A 19,085-nucleotide genomic window follows, 5' to 3' on the forward strand; every position below is an offset into this window, starting at 1 on the left:
GAATGTTGCAGTTATATGCTAAATGTAAATATTAGACCATGTAATTTTTAAATCTGTGTTTTTCTCAACACATGACAAAATAGTGAACTTAGAAAATATACACAAATTGTGAAATTGCACCTCTTTAAAATGCAGCTCAATTAAACTTAGCTCCAAGAATAATTTTCACCGACAGTTCTGAGATAAGCTGCATGTTATTCTTGGATGCGGTTGTAGGACCGGCTTTAAAATCACATGACAAAAATATCATACATATTAAAAAAAACTGCATCACCAACGTAGCCTGGACAACATTTGCTAGTTAGATGAAGTCAGCTATCTCATCGTAGCATATTTATATGCATATTTATAATTATACGGTTCTTGGAGTGAGTGCATACACTCATGAAGTTTAGTAACTTCAGGTCACTGCAACAAGCCCAGGTACAGTTTACCGCCGGATGGGTACAGGACCTTGAAATGCACCGTGTAGAATGAAAGACCATCGTATGTATCATAAGTTTACCAGTCTCACAAATCGTCTTCATAAATACACATTCGTTAACCGTTTATTAATATAACCTTTGAGCTCAAGGGTAATTAATTAGTAGTGGAAATAATTTCTGGTACGCGTTACAGAAATGTAGCAGTGACAATAATACTGTATGCTGTAATCGTACTGGGCAATTAGTGATACAAAAAACCTGTTTTATCCTGTGAATAAAAGTATATGTTTTTGTCAATGTACCATAATAACAGAAGCGAAACGCAATATTGTGTCAGGACAATTCACTATTTATGCACAATAAATAAAGGAGCATAGCACGACAATTTCTGTTCAGCGCCAGACTTGCTTGTAACCTACAGTGGGGCAAAAAAGTATTTAGTCAGCCACCGATTGTGCAAGTTCCCCCACCTAAAATGATGACAGAGGTCAGTAATTTGCACCAGAGGTACACTTCAACTGTGAGAGACAGAATGTGAAAAAAAAATCCATGAATCCACATGGTAGGATTTGTAAAGGATTTATTCGTAAATCAGGGTGGAAAATAAGTATTTGGTCAATAACAAAAATACAACTCAATACTTTGTAACATAACCTTTGTTGGCAATAACAGAGGTCAAACGTTTACTATAGGTCTTTACCAGGTTTGCACACACAGTAGCTGGTATTTTGGCCCATTCTTCCATGCAGATCTTCTCGAGAGCAGTGATGTTTTGGGGCTGTCGCCGAGCAACACGGACTTTCAACTCCCGCCACAGATTTTCTATGGGGTTGAGGTCTGGAGACTGGCTAGGCCACTCCAGGACTTTCAAATGCTTCTTACGGAGCCACTCCTTTGTTGCCCGGGCGGTGTGTTTTGGATCATTGTCATGTTGGAAGACCCAGCCTCGTTTCATCTTCAAAGTTCTGACTGATGGAAGGAGGTTTTGGCTCAAAATCTCACGATACATGGCCCCATTCATTCTGTCCTTAACACGGATCAGTCGTCCTGTCCCCTTGGCAGAAAAACAGCCCCATAGCATGATGTTTCCACCCCCATGCTTCACAGTAGGTATGGTGTTCTTGGGATGCAACTCAGTATTCTTCTTCCTCCAAACATGACGAGTTGAGTTTATACCAAAAAGTTCTACTTTGGTTTCATCTGACCACATGACATTCTCCCAATCCTCTGCTGTATCATCCATGTGCTCTCTGGCAAACTTCAGACGGGCCTGGACATGCACTGGCTTCAGCAGCGGAACACGTCTGGCACTGCGGGATTTGATTCCCTGCCGTTGTAGTGTGTTACTGATGGTGACCTTTGTTACTTTGGTCCCAGCTCTCTGCAGGTCATTCACCAGGTCCCCCCGTGTGGTTCTGGGATCTTTGCTCACCGTTCTCATGATCATTTTGACCCCACGGGATGAGATCTTGCGTGGAGCCCCAGATCGAGGGAGATTATCAGTGGTCTTGTATGTCTTCCATTTTCTGATGATTGCTCCCACAGTTGATTTTTTCACACCAAGCTGCTTGCCTATTGTAGATTCACTCTTCCCAGTCTGGTGCAGGTCTACAATACTTTTCCTGGTGTCCTTCGAAAGCTCTTTGGTCTTGGCCATGGCGGAGTTTGGAGTCTGACTGTTTGAGGCTGTGGACAGGTGTCTTTTATACAGATGATGAGTTCAAACAGGTGCCATTCATACAGGTAACGAGTGGGGGACAGAAAAGCTTCTTACAGAAGACGTTACAGGTCTGTGAGAGCCAGAGATTTTCCTTGTTTGAGGTGACCAAATACTTATTTTCCACCCTAATTTACAAATAAATTCTTTACAAATCCTACCATGTGGATTCATGGATTTTTTTTTCACATTCTGTCTCTCACAGTTGAAGTGTACCTCTGGTGCAAATTACTGACCTCTGTCATCATTTTAAGTGGGGGAACTTGCACAATCGGTGGCTGACTAAATACTTTTTTGCCCCACTGTATATCACCAATTATGTTATGAAAATGACGTATTAAGTACTAAAAAACACTGACCTTCGTGTAAATGCTTGGAGCAGACTAACATGTGAGCTGGAGTGTTCTGGGACGTTATATTTGGTCTTTGAATGGCTGCAATCCAGGCCATCCGTCGCGTCTTTGTTACTTCGGAAACATGGCTTGAACAATTTCTCTTCAACGACGTAATCCGATAACAACCGATCTCTTTACCCGTCGGCTTCCCGTGGCTGTCATGCGACCGGCTATTGCAGTTAATAATACAACAGCTTCTTGACATTTTTGTGTTTCTTTTTATCGCTGTGTGACTGATTTCAATTGAAAGCCTGCGTGCGCTAGTACCTCTTGCCACGAGTTCCCAGAATCCTTTGCGGTTTTACCCCTGAATGACGTCACATTTTCAATCTCTATATAATATGTATGTTAAATTTTATATTTGGGGTGAAATATCAAGTCTTTTCAAGTAAACCGGTTCAAGTCCAATTCAAGTCCCAGGTCATTGGTCTAAAAGTCCAAGTCAAGTCACAAGTCTTAGAACATTTTTTCAAGTCAAGTCTAAAGTCATAAAATTAATGACTCGAGTCTGACTCGAGTCCAAAAAAAATTATTGCGCTAGCTTACGTGGTTGCAGTGCTACCGGGATTTAAAAATAGTTACGCAAAATGGAACGTGTCCGCTCCGACCAGCTTTAAAGGGTTAACAGCTGGAGGAGTACAAAGATGTACAAATGTGAGAATGTTGCATCCCTGAATAAGTTGGAAGTCAGAAATGGTCTGCCCTGAGACTGGTTAGTAATCCAATATAGCAGCACTGAACATAAACAGCAGTTAAACTGTAAACTTTGACCTACACTGCTGCTGTTGTGTATTTTTAACATACTGTGGCGAGCTCAGACAAGGAGGAGACAGAGGTTTTGTTTGGTCTTGCTTCCCGTCAGCTAGCCAGGGAGCACAGCCGTTTATTATCATTCGGCAAACGAGCACACATACTAACACCACCGCTCGGTGCAGCTCTAGCGCAACAACAACAACAAAAAAAGGCACTCTCCCACCAGGAAACACACAGTCGTAGAGAGAGCGCGTCACCTGTAACCATGGCAGCATAACAACAGAACATAACTGTAAAAACAAAACCCCGAACAGCCCTGACCCGCTGCATAGCCCCCACCTAAGGAGTCAGTCGTCCCCGACAACCCCATTACCCCACACAAAGTCCTGCAAATGTCCAGGTGTCTTCTTCTGGCGCACCGGCCGATCTCGACCGGCGAGGGAAAAGTCACTCGGATCAGAACATGAGGTGCCACCAGCATCCCCTGCCCCGGCGTCTGCTGGAGCGAGTGGTCGGTACTGCGAGGGCCTGTCCTGGTGCAACACCACCATGCGCCCCGGGCCCGGCATGCGGATACGGTACACCACTTCTGTTAGCCGCTCCACGACCTCCGCTGGCCCTTGCCAGTGACTGCAGAGTTTGGGGGACACCCCTCTCTTGCGAACTGGGCAGTACACCCAAACCTTGTCGCCAGGCACAAAAACCCCCCTCGGCACTTGGTGTCGTAGGCTATTTTCTGTCGTACTCCGGCACTGGCCTGGGCCTGGCAGGTGTAGTCATGAACCACCTGCAGCCGCTCCCTCAGCTTCCTGTAGTAATCCATCTCTGGCCCACCGTCAATCTCCGGACCTGAACACCAGATCCACAGGTGTCCGGAGCTCCTGTCCAAACATCAAAGCGGCAGGTGTGCACTGGCTGGACTCCTGAACCGCAGTCCGATACGACCAAAGGACCAGGGGCAGGTGTCGGTCCCAATCCCGCAGGTGGCGGCTGGTGAGAATAGCGAGCTGGGTGGCCAGCGTGCGGTTAAAGCGCTCGACCAAGCTGTCGCTTTGCAGGTGGAGCGGTGTGGTTCTTGTCTTCTCCACCCCCAGCTGCCGACAGATCTCCCCAAAGACCTTCGAAGTTACGCCCCTGGTCACTGTGGAGCTCAGCCGGGACCCCAAAACAGGTGAGCATCTCCTCCACCAGTTTCTCCGCCGTCGTCGTTGCACTCTGGTCCGGCACCGCGTAGGCCTCTGGCCACTTTGTGAAATAGTCCATAGCCACCAACACATACCGGTTCCCTGACTCAGTAACGGGGAAAGGCCCTAGGACATCCACTCCCTCTCACTCCATCTGGGCCCCCACCAGGTACTGCTGAAAGGGGGGCAGTGGAGCGTTGAGTTGGGATCTTCTGTGCCGTGCAGGTGTCACAGCAGTGCACATGAAGTTCCACATCCCGTCGACAGCCAGGCCAGTATAGCCGCCCACTGAGACGGCGGAGAGTTTTGGCATTACCATAGTGGCAGGCCCCTACCGAGCCGTGGACAAGCTCGAGCACCTGCGACCACAGCAACCAAGGCACCAACAGCTGCAGGAGATCTCTGCCCTGATCGGGAGCCTGCCATCTCCGGTACAGGAGGCCGTCGTGGGTCTCCAGGTTGTTGTACTGGGAGTAGTAGGCCTTCACTTCGGGCCCCTGTCCCGACGCCCCCGTCCAGTCTGGGCGTTGCTCCGTCTCCAGCCAGGGCCCCACCTGAACCAACGTTGTGTCGGCCTCCTGCTCCCGCTTCAGCTGCTGCTGGCTGTGGCCTGAGCAGTAGCCACCCCCAGTGCCTCCTGGGCAGTTTCGGCAGCTCCCGCCGCGTCACGCAGTAGTTCCTCTCGGCTCTCCCCAGAGCACGGCTGAAGTATGCCACCACTTGTTCTCCGGCCTCGTCCTGCTGGGAAAGGACCGCCCCGACTCCTACATTGCTAGCGTCAGTGTCCACAATGAAAGGTTGCCGGGCGTCGAGGTCGGCCTGGACTGGAGCTCTAGTGAGGGCCTCCTTCAGCTGTTCAAAAGCCGCAGCGCAGACATCACCCCAGCCAAACGGCTGGCCCTTGTCAGTCAGGCGGTGGAGGGGGCTGGCTATCGTCGCGAACCTCTTGATGAACCGACGGTAGTAGGAGGCTAGGCCCAGGAAGTTCCGCAGTTCTTTGATGTTCGAGGGAGTCGGCCAGTCCCGGACCGCAGCCGCCTTTGCGGGGTCGGTGGCGATACCTTGGGCGCTGATCACATGGCCCAAGAACGTGGTCTCTCTTGTCAACAGCCGGCACTTCGCAGGGTTGAGCCGCAGCCCAGCTCGTCGGATGGCACTGAAGACCTCGCTCAGGTGAGACAGTGCACCAACAGGTCATCCAGGTACACAACACAGCAGCTACGAGGGATGTTCACAAGCACCCTCTCCATCAGCCTCTCAAACGTCGCTGGCATATTGCAGAGCCCAAATGGCATGACCCTGAACTGCCACAGCCCCTGTCCAATGGTGAATGCAGTCTTAGGCCTTGCTTCGGGGGCTAGCTCCACCTGCCAGTAACCGCTGCGTAGGTCGAGGGAGCTGAACCAGCTGGAGCCAGTAATGTAATCCAGGGCCTCGTCGATCCGTGGAAGCGGGTACGAGTCCTTCTTGGTGACTGCATCGAGACGGCGAAAATCCACGCAGAACCTCGGGCTGCCATCCTTCTTTCCCACCAGGACCACGGGTGGCACCCATGGGCTGTTGGACGGCTCGATCACCCCAGCCGCAGCCATCTCACGGATCTTTTCCTCCGCCACCTGCCATTTTGAGAGGGGCAGCCAGTGTGGGCGCAGACGGATGGGTTGAGCAGAGCCGGTGTCGATGGTGTGCTGGACCAGCCCCGTCTGCCTGCAATCTTTGTCACTGGCGGCAAAGGTGTCCACATTCTCGTCCAGGAGGCCCCTTAACCGCTGGCACTGGTCAACGTTGAGACCTACGCTGCTGCGCTGCCACTGGTCATCAACAGCCTCGGTGGTCTCGGCCGAGGGAGATTTGTCAGACTGAGAGGCTGGGGATGAGGTGAGTAGAAATGACCCAGAGCCACCGACACCCGAAATCTGCTGAGCGGCAGCTGCCTGATGCCTGTCTTGTCTGTCTCTGGTCCCCTCCGCTCCCTGCTTTTGACCGCACTGAAGGGCAAGAGTCTCTGTGCCAAGAGTGATAACCTGCTTTGCGGTGTCAACGCAGCCCCCCCAGCGGGTCAGCAGATCAAGGCCGATGATGCACTGGTCTTGAATGTCAGCAAGCCACAAGTCGTGCACCAGCTCCAGATCCTTCACTCGGATCCGCAACGGTTTCTTCCCCCGCATGTCAGTTCTCTCCCCCGTCACTGTCATCAGCTGGGTGTCGGTGGGTGACCAACCCTTCACAAGCGGCCCGGACGTTCCAGGGAGCACACCAGGTCGTATTAGGGAAATGGTAGACCCCGTGTCCACCAGGGCCTGGCATGGCTGGTCCTCAACACAGCAGGTCAGGTAGAGTCCCTTGAGGTGCCCGACTTGACCCACCACCGTGCATCGTCCTTGGAGGGGGGCAGGAAGCTGGAGCGGTGGTCCCCTCGCTACACCGCTCCCACCCCGTTTCCCTGAGGCTGCGTAGTTCTGGTCTTCGGGGCGGGTGCTGGGCAGTCACGCGCCACGTGGCCGGACACATCGCACCGGTAGCAGCGGTTGGTCGGTCGACAAGGACGCCTCCGGGGCACCGAGGGCTGCAGCTGGCATATTTCCGCGACCTCCCCATCGCAGTCTCTGATTTGAGGGTGGTTTGGGGGGGGCAAGTGCTGGTTAGGTCACGAGGTGAGCGCAAGCTCCTTGACCTAGCCCTTTCAGCCAGGGCTAGGTCAAGGAGTACCTACAGTGCATCTCCTTCAAATGCTAGCGCTAGGTGTGTAGCAGCCTCTTCGTCGCTCCAGCCACTATGCCTTGCGGCTAGCCAGATTTGTGAGAGGTAGGGCTCTAGCGGGGTTAGCTCGTTGTATTTCGGTACCTTAGCTGGCATTGTAGGCATAACTGTTGGGGGCTCGGTGTGTTGGTCGACAGAGGCAGCCCATGAAGCATTGCCCTAGTGTCTGTCGCGATGGGCCGCCGCCGCGGTGCGCTCGCGCCGTCGGGACCCGTCGGGGGACTTACATGGCCGCTCGCCTCCTCTCTCTTCAATCGCCAGCTTCCCAAGCAGCGAATGCTCTCGTCGACGGCTTGCTCCAGCCTCCGAATGTGTGTGATCTGGACACAAGCGATGGAGGCACAACTTGTAGAACTTTGGAAAGCTCATCCGAGCCTTTTTGATATGGCCTCACAAAATTATCACAACCACAACAACCGTGAAAATAGTTGGATTTACATTGTTGCTCAATCACAGCTGCTTTATCAATGTTTTTCGTTAGCAATTTAGCAACATGGTGACAGTGGCAGAGAAAAGGACATTAAAGAAACTGCTGGACATTATGAACAATGCTGGGCATCCTCTGCACACGGCCATAAACAATCAGAAGAGTCTGTTCAGTGACAGGTTGCTTCTCCCCAAGACAAGAACTAACAGACTTAAAAACTCCTTTGTCCCACACGCCATCAAACTGTTTAACTCCTCTCTGGAGGGGAGAGGGAGGGGAAACAGGAGGACAAAGGAGGGGGGAACAACTAAGCTGTAGTGCCTCTTCACCTCACTGTACAATACCTTGTGCAATACTTTTTGTAAATAGTCAACAGTGCAATAGACTCAATACTTGAAATGTGCAATTCACTTGTATTTTTATTTTTTATTCCTATTTATTCTATTTATCCCCTTTGTATATTTTATTTATATTTGTCTCTGTATTTATATATGTGTGTGTGTGTGTGTGTGTGTGTATATATATATATATAACAATTCTGTAACTGTAACTTCGGTCGTTGCTGTGCTTTTTGGAAGTCGAATTTCCCAGAGGAACCCACCCGAGGGATTAATAAAGTTCTATCTTATCTTATCTTAACATTGATGGTGGTGTGCGTGTCTGTGTGAGTGAAAGACAGAGAGGGAGAGCGAGCGACAGATTTTCTGTTATAACCTTCATTTTATGGACGTACAGTGTGAGCACTCAGGTTGCATCAGAGCATCGGGCCGTATAGTGTGAGACCCTGCATCGTGACCTACGAACTTCTAACCCCTGCGAGTCAATCGTACAGTTTGAGCAGGAGTTGAATCGCGTGACAGAAAAAATTGCACAGTGTATGCCCAGCTTAAGCCATACATTTTTTTTAACTAAAATAAGTATCGCAAGCACAATAACTGTGCCTGTGATACTAACATGGCTCCACCTTGCCAAGAACCCAGACAGATCTTGTATTTCCTTGTTTTGTTTTTTCTGAAAAACGCTAACTCAAAAGGTTCTGACATCTGAGTTCAGAGGCCTCTGGACACATATTTATTTGTCATTACTACTGTTATATTAATTTGACAACCTTGTTTAACCAATGCAGCTTTCATAGTTCTGACATAATGCAAGAACTGCAGCTGCTTTGTGGTTTATTGACACCTGCAGACCTATTTGATCTGAAAACAAGGCAAAAGTCACAACCACTTAATCACATCATGGTTAAGTGAACTGTGCTACATGTAAGAAAGAATTTGAAATGACACATATTTGGACCGTTGCCTGGCATTTATGTATGAAAACAGGTCATATAACTCTAGTGTTAAAAAACTTACCAAGTATTAATGCCCTACATTGACAATATGTACCATGGAGTACATAAAAGCATCGTTTTTGAGTGCTTTATTTGCAGATTTGATTTTGGAAATGGTATGCAATACAAACGAAATGTTTTGTATATATAAGTGGTGAAAAGTAACTTGCTGTCTTATTTTCATCACATTATAATTCAGCTCTAATAAATGGTAAATGACCTGTATTTGTATAGCGCTTTACTTAGTCCCTAAGGACCCCAAAGCACTTTACACTACATTCAGTCATCTACCCATTCACACACTGGTGATGGCAAGCCACAGCTGCCCTGGGGCTCACTGACAGAGCCGAGGCTGCCGGACACTGGCACCACTGTGCCCTGTCGGAGCCAGGGCTCAAACCGGGAGCCTTCCGATTACAAACTGAACTGCCAACTCTTGAGCCACGATCGCCCCACTGACATAATAAATGTCAGTGGGAATTATACTTTATGCTTCTGTAAATTTAAATGAAAGCTTTGGTATTTTATAAAAATGTAAAAAAAAATATGAATGAATTTTTAGTTTTCTTAAACTGTCCCATGCTTTATACTAGAAGATTTAAAAAAAAGTGTCACTTTTCATGTACTTCACTCTACTTTACATGATAACTACTTTTCATGATACTGCCTAAGGAAAGTATGTGTTAAGGGTGGTGAGTTAGTGAACCCAGACGCGGACCTCTCGTTAAAGTTGAACAGTGTCTTTATTTACAGTGAAGCCAATCCACAGTTATCCACAGTGCAAGTCCCTTCAGTGCTCCTCTCCCCGTCTGCCCTCGGGTGTCCACACAACTCCCGTGAATCAGTGACGTCTCTCCTTCCGTCTCTCCGTCTCATCCGCTTCCCGAGAAAAGGCAAAACAGACACGGTTAGCCTCCCTCCGCTACCAACCACTTGTTTTACCCTTGCTGAGCTCGAGTCACTACCAGGCTTGGTGCAATACTCCAGCGCTGTCTGTCACCCAGCCACACCATTAAATAGCTCTGCCAACGACGGTGGATGATGTTGGAATCAGTCGCAGGTGGGACAGCTCAGAGTGGCAGCACTTCCGGGTCGGAGATCTCCCGTTGCTACGCGACCGCGTAACAATCGCAGCGGGGCCGGAGAGGAAAGACAGAGCGAGAGAGAGGAGAACAAACACACACATACACACAGGTCGCCGGTCGGGGCACCGTCAGACCTGACAGTATGTGTAAGATAAATAGAATTCGTCCGAGCACAGATTCCTGTGGAGCTAACCAATTACAGGGAGTGCAGAATTATTAGGCAAATGAGTATTTGGTCCACATCATCCTCTTCATGCATGTTGTCTAACTCCAAGCTGTATAGGCTCGAAAGCCTACTACCAATTAAGCATATTAGGTGATGTGCATCTCTGTAATGAGAAGGGGTGTGGTCTAATGACATCAACACCCTATATCAGGTGTGCATAATTATTAGGCAACGTCCTTTCCTTTGGCAAAATGGGTCAAAAGAAGGACTTGACAGGCTCAGAAAAGTCAAAAATAGTGAGATATCTTGCAGAGGGATGCAGCAGTCTCAAAATTGCAAAGCTTCTGAAGCGTGATCATCGAACAATCAAGCGTTTCATTCAAAATAGTCAACAGGGTCGCAAGTAGCGTGTGGAAAAACCAAGGCGCCAAATAACTGCCCATGAACTGAGAAAAGTCAAGCGTGCAGCTGCCAAGATGCCACTTGCCACCAGTTTGGCCATATTTCAGAGCTACAACATCACTGGAGTGCCCAAGAGCACAAGGTGTGCAATACTCAGAGACATGGCCAAGGTAAGAAAGGCTGAAAGACAACCACCACTGAACAAGACACACAAGCTGAAACGTCAAGACTGGGCCAAGAAATATCTCAAGACTGATTTTTCTAAGGTTTTATGCACTGATGAAATGAGAGTGAGTCTTGATGGGCCAGATGGATGGGCCCGTGGCTGGATTGGTAAAGGGCAGAGAGCTCCAGTCAGACTCAGATGCCAGCAAGGTGGAGGTGGAGTACTGGTTTGGGCTGGTATCATCAAAGATGAGCTTGTGGGGCCTTTTCGGGTTGAGGATGGAGTCAAGCTCAACTCCCAGTCCTACTGCCAGTTTCTGGAAGACACCTTCTTCAAGCAGTGGTACAGGAAGAAGTCTGCATCCTTCAAGAAAAACATGATTTTCATGCAGGACAATGCTCCATCACACGCGTCCAAGTACTCCACAGCGTGGCTGGCAAGAAAGGGTATAAAAGAAGAAAAACTAATGACATGGCCTCCTTGTTCACCTGATCTGAACCCCATTGACAACTGGTGGTCCATCATCAAATGTGAGATTTACAAGGAGGGAAAACAGTACACCTCTCTGAACAGTGTCTGGGAGGCTGTGGTTGCTGCTGCACGCAATGTTGATGGTGAACAGATCAAAACACTGACAGAATCCATGGATGGCAGGCTTTTGAGTGTCCTTGCAAAGAAAGGTGGCTATATTGGTCGCTGATTTGTTTTTGTTTTGTTTTTGAATGTCAGAAATGTATATTTGTGAATGTGGAGATGTTATATTGGTTTCACTGGTAAAAATAAATAATTGAAATGGGTATATATTTGTTTTTTGTTAAGTTGCCTAATAATTATGCACAGTAATAGTCACCTGCACACACAGATATCCCCCTAAAATAGCTAAAACTAAAAACTACTTCCAAAAACATTCAGCTTTGATATTAATGAGTTTTTTGGGTTCATTGAGAACATGGTTGTTGTTCAATAATAAAATCATTCCTCAAAAATACAACTTGCCTAATAATTCTGCACTCCCTGTATGTCTTCAACAGTTTGCTGTTAAGAAGTAGAGTTAACAGTATTTCAGCAACGTTTAGGATTCATTTTCATGATTCCGATGGATTAAGCATTATTTATGTTTTTGTTTGTTTAAAACTTCAGGCTGTCTCTTGGGACCTAGTACAGAATATTTTTTCACTGCCCAAAATCTGTCAGTAATGGTTTGGCTTTACATAATGATCTTAACCAAGAGGAAGAGAGAGCAACACATCATCAAAAAGCAGCTGCAGCAGGTAGTGTGGTTGAACTTTTATTGATTTATTTATTTCAAAATAACAGATGGTATAGGTATATGTATTTGGCTGGTTCTGAAATCATACCACCATGTCTTTGTATGTCTGACCGCACTAAGAAACATAAAGGTCATGACCATAGGTGAGAGTGGAGATATAAATCGGCCAGTAAATCTAGAGCCTCGCTTTTACGCTCTGCTTTTTCTTTCTTTTTCTTTTTCTCTTCTCTTTGATCTCTCCCCTCCCTCTTCCCTCTCCCCTCTACCTTCAGCTAAGGATCATGGCCTCAGACTCGGAAGTGCTAATTCTCACACTGGAATGGCTGCGAACCACCTTGCGAGCTGGGGGCCACCACTTGATAAACAGAACCACATCATCTGTGAAATACAGAGACAAGATTCTGAGACTACCCAAGTTGCTGTCAAGTGGCCTTTTGCCACTTGCCGACTATATCTAGTCTAGGCTTAATTATTCTTTCAAAATGTATAATCACCTCCTGCTGTTCTGATACTACTTCACTTGTCTCTGTATAGAATTGAACATTTTAAGATAAAATCAGGTTTACAAAAATCGAGTTTCAAAATAAAAAGTAGATAAATAACATGATTAAAAAAATAAGCAAAGATTACAATGATGACTAAAAAAGTTATTTAAGAAGAAAGAAAGAAAAGTATAAAACCCTTGGGATAAATTTGTGAAAGAAGAAAATATAATAATAAAATTATAATGAATGAGATAAAAATACATATACATACATATGCTTTATTAGAGGTGATTGACGACTGCAACTTAGCTATACAGTGTTCCCTTGTTTATCATGGGAGTTACATTCTAAAAATAACTAAATAATAAGTGAAATCCGAAAAGTAGCAAACTTTATTTTTATAGATGTTTTAAGGCTGTAAAATCCCTCACTACACACTTTATACACTTTTCTCAGACAGGCATGAACATCTTCACACTTTTTTCTCCTGTTTAAACCCCCTCAAAGTTCAAATCTTCGTAGAAAAATAAGCCTGGTATTATAAAATGAAACCAAAGAATTGTTTTGTGCTCTTGTTTCAACACCCACCTAAGCCACACACATGCTTTTGTATCTCACTTCTAATTTTCAGAACTTTCACTACCCTGTTTAACAGGTACCTGGCCCTTATTGTTAATCTTTAGCCTATTCACTTAATCCAGTTCAACTTGCACAATCACTCATTCTAATGCTGGTAAATGGAAGTAGATAATGGAGATGGTTCTCCCTGCAGAATAGCTGGTTGCTGCATTGAATCCACTGTGAAAGCTGGAGCTGAGAGCCCCAGTGAAGTAGCACCTTGAGGCAACTGGTTATAATTGCCTCCTTTTATGTCATCATCCTGAGGGGGATCGGGGATGGGGTATTGGCAAGCACCCGAGGCTGTAGGTACAGCATGTACATTGTAACTGGTGGCCTTGGCTGCCCCACCCTCCCCCACAGATTGTCCTAAAGCCTCATCGGGCCATATGGAAGCAAGTCTGGAAGGAAGGATGACCAGTGGAAACGTCACTTCTGGGTCAAAGGCAAAACTAATGTCCAGATACACCTGGGAAACAGTCAGAAATGGAAAAAAGAAATGTTTAAATAAAGATTGTTATCCGTTATATAGTTATAAAGATACTGAGTTAAGACACATATTTCCTGTTACTTATTTACCCATGATCGTTTACAAATGAAGGAGTTTCATTGCTAAGATATCATGATATCACTATGAAATTGTTTCATACCTTGACATAATATTCAACTGAAATAATATCACAGTTATGGAGAGTGGGGGCAATGTCACCAGGAATCTTAATTTTGCAGGACACAGTTTGCTCTGAGTTTGGACTGATAGTGTCCCCGACCATTTTGCACAGAGTCTTGAAGGTGGGATTAGTATGTTTCTTGCAGCTGTACACTATTTTCTGTTGAAGTTTGAATTTGGGTCTCATTTCCTTGGAAGAGGAGTTGCATATTTTGGCAACAACAGATAAAGTTTCTCCTGTCAAAAACAAATCATAGAAATAAACTGCATTTTTTAAAAATCTATCAGCATTTGTCTTTTCATGTTGCAGATATTTTACCTGGAGAACAAACACCTCTATTAATAGTGGCAGACATCTGGACCTGTCCCCTGGAGCGACCACCCATGTTTTTACTCACTGAACCAGATTGTGGATCCTGTAATAGAACATGCAGATAAAGATTTCCCCAGGGCAACTTAATTCCTCAAATGACTAAATTGCAGAATAATCTACTTCCTTTTTTTTGTAAACTTAAGACCAAATTCTGGTAAACATCATAAACACAGAACTCCCTGTGTTACAACTGGTGACTCCTAATGAAACATATGAAACTGTAACAGGACATTCAGGTTTTTAAATCATATAAGATTTTGTCTTATATATTTTTCATTTAGCATTTACAACACACGCTCTAAATATTTATAACATATATCAAGGCAGTGTTTACCATCATTTGGACAGTGTGTGGACTGGACCTGGACATAAACTTGATCTCTTTTTGTGCATCAGAGGACCAATGCCAGCTCCTAGCTATCTTTGCTTCCATGATGTAGGAAATGCTTCCGTTTTTCCCCTGGAAGGATGAAGGCATGTCACTGTAACAAAAAAATAAAATAAAAACAGTGGAGATTGTATTAAAATAATGTCATAACTATGCAAAAGGAAACTGTTATAACACAGTATTAATCTTTGAGGCTAGACATCTCCACTTACCAGTCTGGAAGTTTAAATGCGAAGAATAAACTGTTGACCCCCTGGGGAAGTACAGTGCCTGCAAGACAAGGTTGCTTAACTTTTCCTACACAGAGCAAGAGTGATATATTTACGATTTACTACTTTTCATTTAATTCAGACCATCAAAATGTGCTGTTTACTTCATGTCTGGTACACCGTTGAATCGGTTACTTCTTTCTATTGTCCATCACTTTTGTGATCATGATCACATCATGACTTATGTCATTGCTTTAATAGATATAGATAATAGTTTTTGTTTGTTTTTTTAATCTGTCAATAACTACAAAAGACTATTGTTAGAGATTTTCTACATTATACATTATAACCAAATCTCTATAATACAATATAATCAAGTAAGCCTTATATTCTAACCAAGTAAGCCTTATATTCTAACCAAGTATGCCTTATATTTTGTGTGTTCATATATTTTCACATAACCAAGCCTATTGTTGAAGAATCACCTAACCAAGTCTATTGTTAAAGGAAAACTGATGCATTCTTCACTTCAGTGTCTGTGATGTCAGATAAAGCATGATATACTTCTGTATTCTTATCCCAGTGTGTGAAAGATCAGATAAGCTGATTTAATGTTTAACCTCTTCCCTGACAGTTAAAAGAGGAAGTACTATGTAACCCATTTTTGCCTTATAAATAAAGCAAGCAAGCCTGTGCTCGGTGTGTTTTGTCTTCTCAGAGACATTCACCCGTACGCACGTTTTCTAATTACACTCTGAGTCGGTCTGCAGTTGTCTCATTTCTCTTACTTGTGTTTGAACAAATGTCTACCCCTGACAACTATTAACTTAAATTTTAAAAAAAATTGCACACTTTTTCAAAAACTATCAACTTCACAAACAACTCTTTTTTTTAAAGTAAGATTTCTTTAAAAAAAAAAAATCTTATAATTCCCACATTGCGTTTATCATTGTTACCATTACACGTTATCCGCTGCTTCACTCCAAAGCTTCAAAATTCCCATCCGACACATTTAATTTCAAAATAACTCTGAGTTTAAAATACTTAAACCACTTACCTTTAGGATTTTTTTCAACTACATAGCTCTTCACTTTGAAATATCTCCTCTGCGCAAAGTATTTTGTGTCGCCGTCTGACCACTGCGCGAAAGCGTCTCCTTTGATTTTCAGAGAAACGCTCTTGACTTTGACGTCTTTTGTCAGTCTGAAAATCACTGCGCCTACAATAATATCTCCCGGAGAGACAGTATCATCGTCGTTGGTCGCTGTGTAAATCACATTAAAGTCCTTTATCGGAGACATTTTAGATCTGAGTGAAATGATTTGCGTTTCCCGTCACTGATAAACGGATCTGAATGGTGTGATTGGAGGCTCCTCCCTGTGAGTGACACCGTAATTTTGGACTGTAGCCGACACTAAAAGGTTTGGGACATTTATTACATTTATATATGATGATCGGCATAATGAATAACCACAGTTAAGGTGATTGAATGCTGATGAATATCACAATAACTCACAATTTTGTAATTCATATAATTCTCATTTAAATTGTTTATCTGTAACATTTAAAGACTGAACCAGTTAGTGGGGTTTCTGCCAAAATTATAGTATAATTATATAATATTTATACAATAAAATATATATTATATTTTTATACATTAATACTGTTGCAGTTAAAGCAGTTGGAAAATAATCAAAGAGTATGTTTAATAGTCAGTAAAACCTTATAATTTTATCATCCTTCCATAGGCAAATTGGTTGTTTCTGTTGTTGGACTGCTTATTCAACAAAGTTGATGAGAACATTATAGAGCTGACAAGAGTTTATATCAGGCTCTGTTGCTTATAAGTCAGAAAATACGCAAATGGGAGGAAATGTTGCACTTTTGTTACACCCATAAAATCAGCAGTTTATGTATTTGTGTGTGGTTTCATTTATTCATCTATTTTCTTTCCTCCTCTTCTTCTTCTTTTTTAATTTTTACATTTGTAGGATGAGGCGTGCTTGTGTGTGGGTTGGCTGTTGAAGTCATACCTCTTTTTGAAACTATGACCAAGTGTGTGGTCGGAAACTCCTAACTCTTTTTGTACCTCTGTGTGGTGGGAAACTTGTAGACTGCTCATGCGATGAGATTTCAGAAACTGTTCTTGTTTTGTTTCCTGTGTTAGTGTTTTCTTTTTTTTTTTCAAGTGGCTCAACAAAGGCTTTCATGAAGTGTAGTACCACTAAAACCAGTTCACAAGTCAGTGATGTCCTATCAGTCACACCCCGTTAAGTTAAAGTAAAAACGTTTTTTATTATTTTTTTTAAAAAAAACAACTTTGCTGTCAAAAACTGTACTTCCACCAAATTCAGTTCTCTCACCCACAGTTGCCTGATCACAAAACAGCTCTTTGAAATAAAAGTTTTGTTGTCAGCTTGTAGGTTAAAGCTTAGATATGTTTCTGGGCTCTAAGGCTACGTGCACACTGCAGGTCTTAATGCTCAATTCCGATTTTTTTGATCAAATCCGATTTTTTTGTCTGCGTGTTCACACTACAAATAAAATGCGACAGCAAACGCGCTCTAGTGTGAACGCTCAAAGCGGCCCGCATGCGCAAAAGAAGACTTCACACACAACGCGCTCTGTTCAGACCCAGTATGGCAAGCCGTTAGAGCCTTCTCTCCTTGGCTTCACCATCACCAGTACGGGAGGACAGGGAGCGATCTCACATTTAAAGTGATTACAGGAAGGAGAGATGGTGTGTGAGGTGTCCTCGGGAGACATCACCCCCGTTTCTTCCCTCACTGGGGATGTAGGGTCTGTCTGCCGGTAGCGCAGCTGCAGGGCGCAGCGCTAACAGCTGATCCCTAATGTAAACAAAGGAGCCATGCGCCGAGTGTCCAAACACGGGTGAAAAAAGTGGAGAGCAAACTTTGGAGCGTGATATCACGGGGGTGGGTGTGGAAAGGATTTTGGCCCGATCCGCCATTTTGGGGGTCTAGCGCAAGTGAAAAGGGAGCGAAGTCACACACAACAGCCATGGTTCATATTTGCTGTGTGGTCGTCTGCAATGTTCGATCACACGACCGGCAAGAGAATAAGGTTGAAAATGGTTTATCTTTCCATTCTTTCCCAACCTGGAAGCAACATGAGGCAGCTTGTGTATTGGATGTTACCAAACGAAGGCGTCTAGCTTACTCTTCCATCTCCAAATCTGTTGGTGCTCTAGACATTTTCCTTCCGGTAAGCTCTAAATATGTTCATATCAATCTTTTTAGCCTATTAGTTTTATTTTCTATGCGCTCTGAGGTCATAGCAAATTAGAACAAACATCCTACTGAGTGATTTTGCAGAACTACCTTCTATTTATAGAGTTGCTAATTATTTGGCATTATTGCAGCAAACCAGCCTATGAAATGGATGAAACATAGTGACTGGGTTCCAGCCCTACACAAGGGACCTGCTTCAAACACACCACCATGCCAATCAGATTACTTCTTCCATGTGAGGGTGAAGAGGTGACCCTCCTGGATAAGATGGTGAAGGTTTGCTGCGTTTTGGTGAACAGTGTGATAATAAAAACAGGGAAAAATGAAACCTGCTCCTGTTAAATATTCTTAAGTATTGTGCTGTTAAAATTGCTGTATTTTTTCAAAAGATACAGTAAATAAAGTAATGTTAGTAGTGGGTGATATCATGTAAACACTCATGATTTTGTGTAAACATTTTGTCATTTGTAAACTATAAATGACATGGATTCTACATTGTAACTGATGTGATGTTCTATAAGGTGGTTTTAATAAAAAAAAAAAAAAGAGGCAAAAATTAGTTTGTTTCTTTATTCAACTTTTGAACAGTGGTACTCAGTCAGTATATATTCAGTAAATGCAAATTATTTACACGGCAGTGCACTACAGGCACAAATCTAGACCCCTAGATAAAACATTATGGGTCATTCCCACAACCCACAGCTTTACTGTGTTCCAGCAAAGTATCCAATAGCAGTGACAACTCCTCCACAGTAGCAGGTGGGATTTTTCTGTTTTGAGGACGACTCCTTTTACCTGTCAATACGGATGGTCTGTTTATGTTTTGATCGAGAGCCTTTTTTTTGGGCAGCTGAAGAGGAGAAGTCTATCTTATGGCCAACCTCTGGCTGTATCTTGGTCATATTACCCAGCAAAACCCAGTATGCAGGTTCATCTGTAACAGTCCTTGTGCCACGGATCAACACTGTTGCTTCTACATTAAACAGAAGAGCAGCGACATGGCTGCAG

At 44.4% G+C, this 19,085-nt stretch overlaps 1 protein-coding gene across 1 annotated transcript; it reads right to left on the minus strand.

Moving 5' to 3' along the window:
• Positions 1–12,142: 12,142 nt before the first annotated feature.
• Positions 12,143–16,158, minus strand: LOC309718603 (arrestin domain-containing protein 3-like). Its single transcript, XM_082554028.1, has 6 exons — positions 15,884–16,158; positions 14,830–14,887; positions 14,564–14,711; positions 14,176–14,272; positions 13,837–14,093; positions 12,143–13,655 (listed from the first exon to the last, which is right to left on the minus strand). The coding sequence occupies exons 1-6, from the start codon at positions 16,125–16,127 to the stop codon at positions 13,293–13,295; spliced, it is 1,167 nt and encodes a 388-aa protein (XP_082410154.1). The 5' UTR covers positions 16,128–16,158; the 3' UTR covers positions 12,143–13,292.
• Positions 16,159–19,085: the final 2,927 nt, after the last annotated feature.

Source organism: Aulonocara stuartgranti (genome assembly GCF_965226115.1).
Source record: "Aulonocara stuartgranti genome assembly, chromosome: 12".
Classification (NCBI taxonomy): domain Eukaryota; kingdom Metazoa; phylum Chordata; class Actinopteri; order Cichliformes; family Cichlidae; genus Aulonocara; species Aulonocara stuartgranti.

Bases quoted from the DNA above. Each gene is read 5' to 3' on its own strand.
- LOC309718603 (XM_082554028.1), bottom strand. From the start codon at position 16,127: ATGTCTCCGATAAAGGACTTTAATGTGATTTACACAGCGACCAACGAC. The intron at 14,888-15,883 runs GTAAGTGGTTTA...CTTGTCTTGCAG, and splicing joins AGTTGAAAAAAATCCTAAAG to GCACTGTACTTCCCCAGGGG. The intron at 14,712-14,829 runs GTAAGTGGAGAT...TTTTTGTTACAG, and splicing joins GCATTTAAACTTCCAGACTG to TGACATGCCTTCATCCTTCC.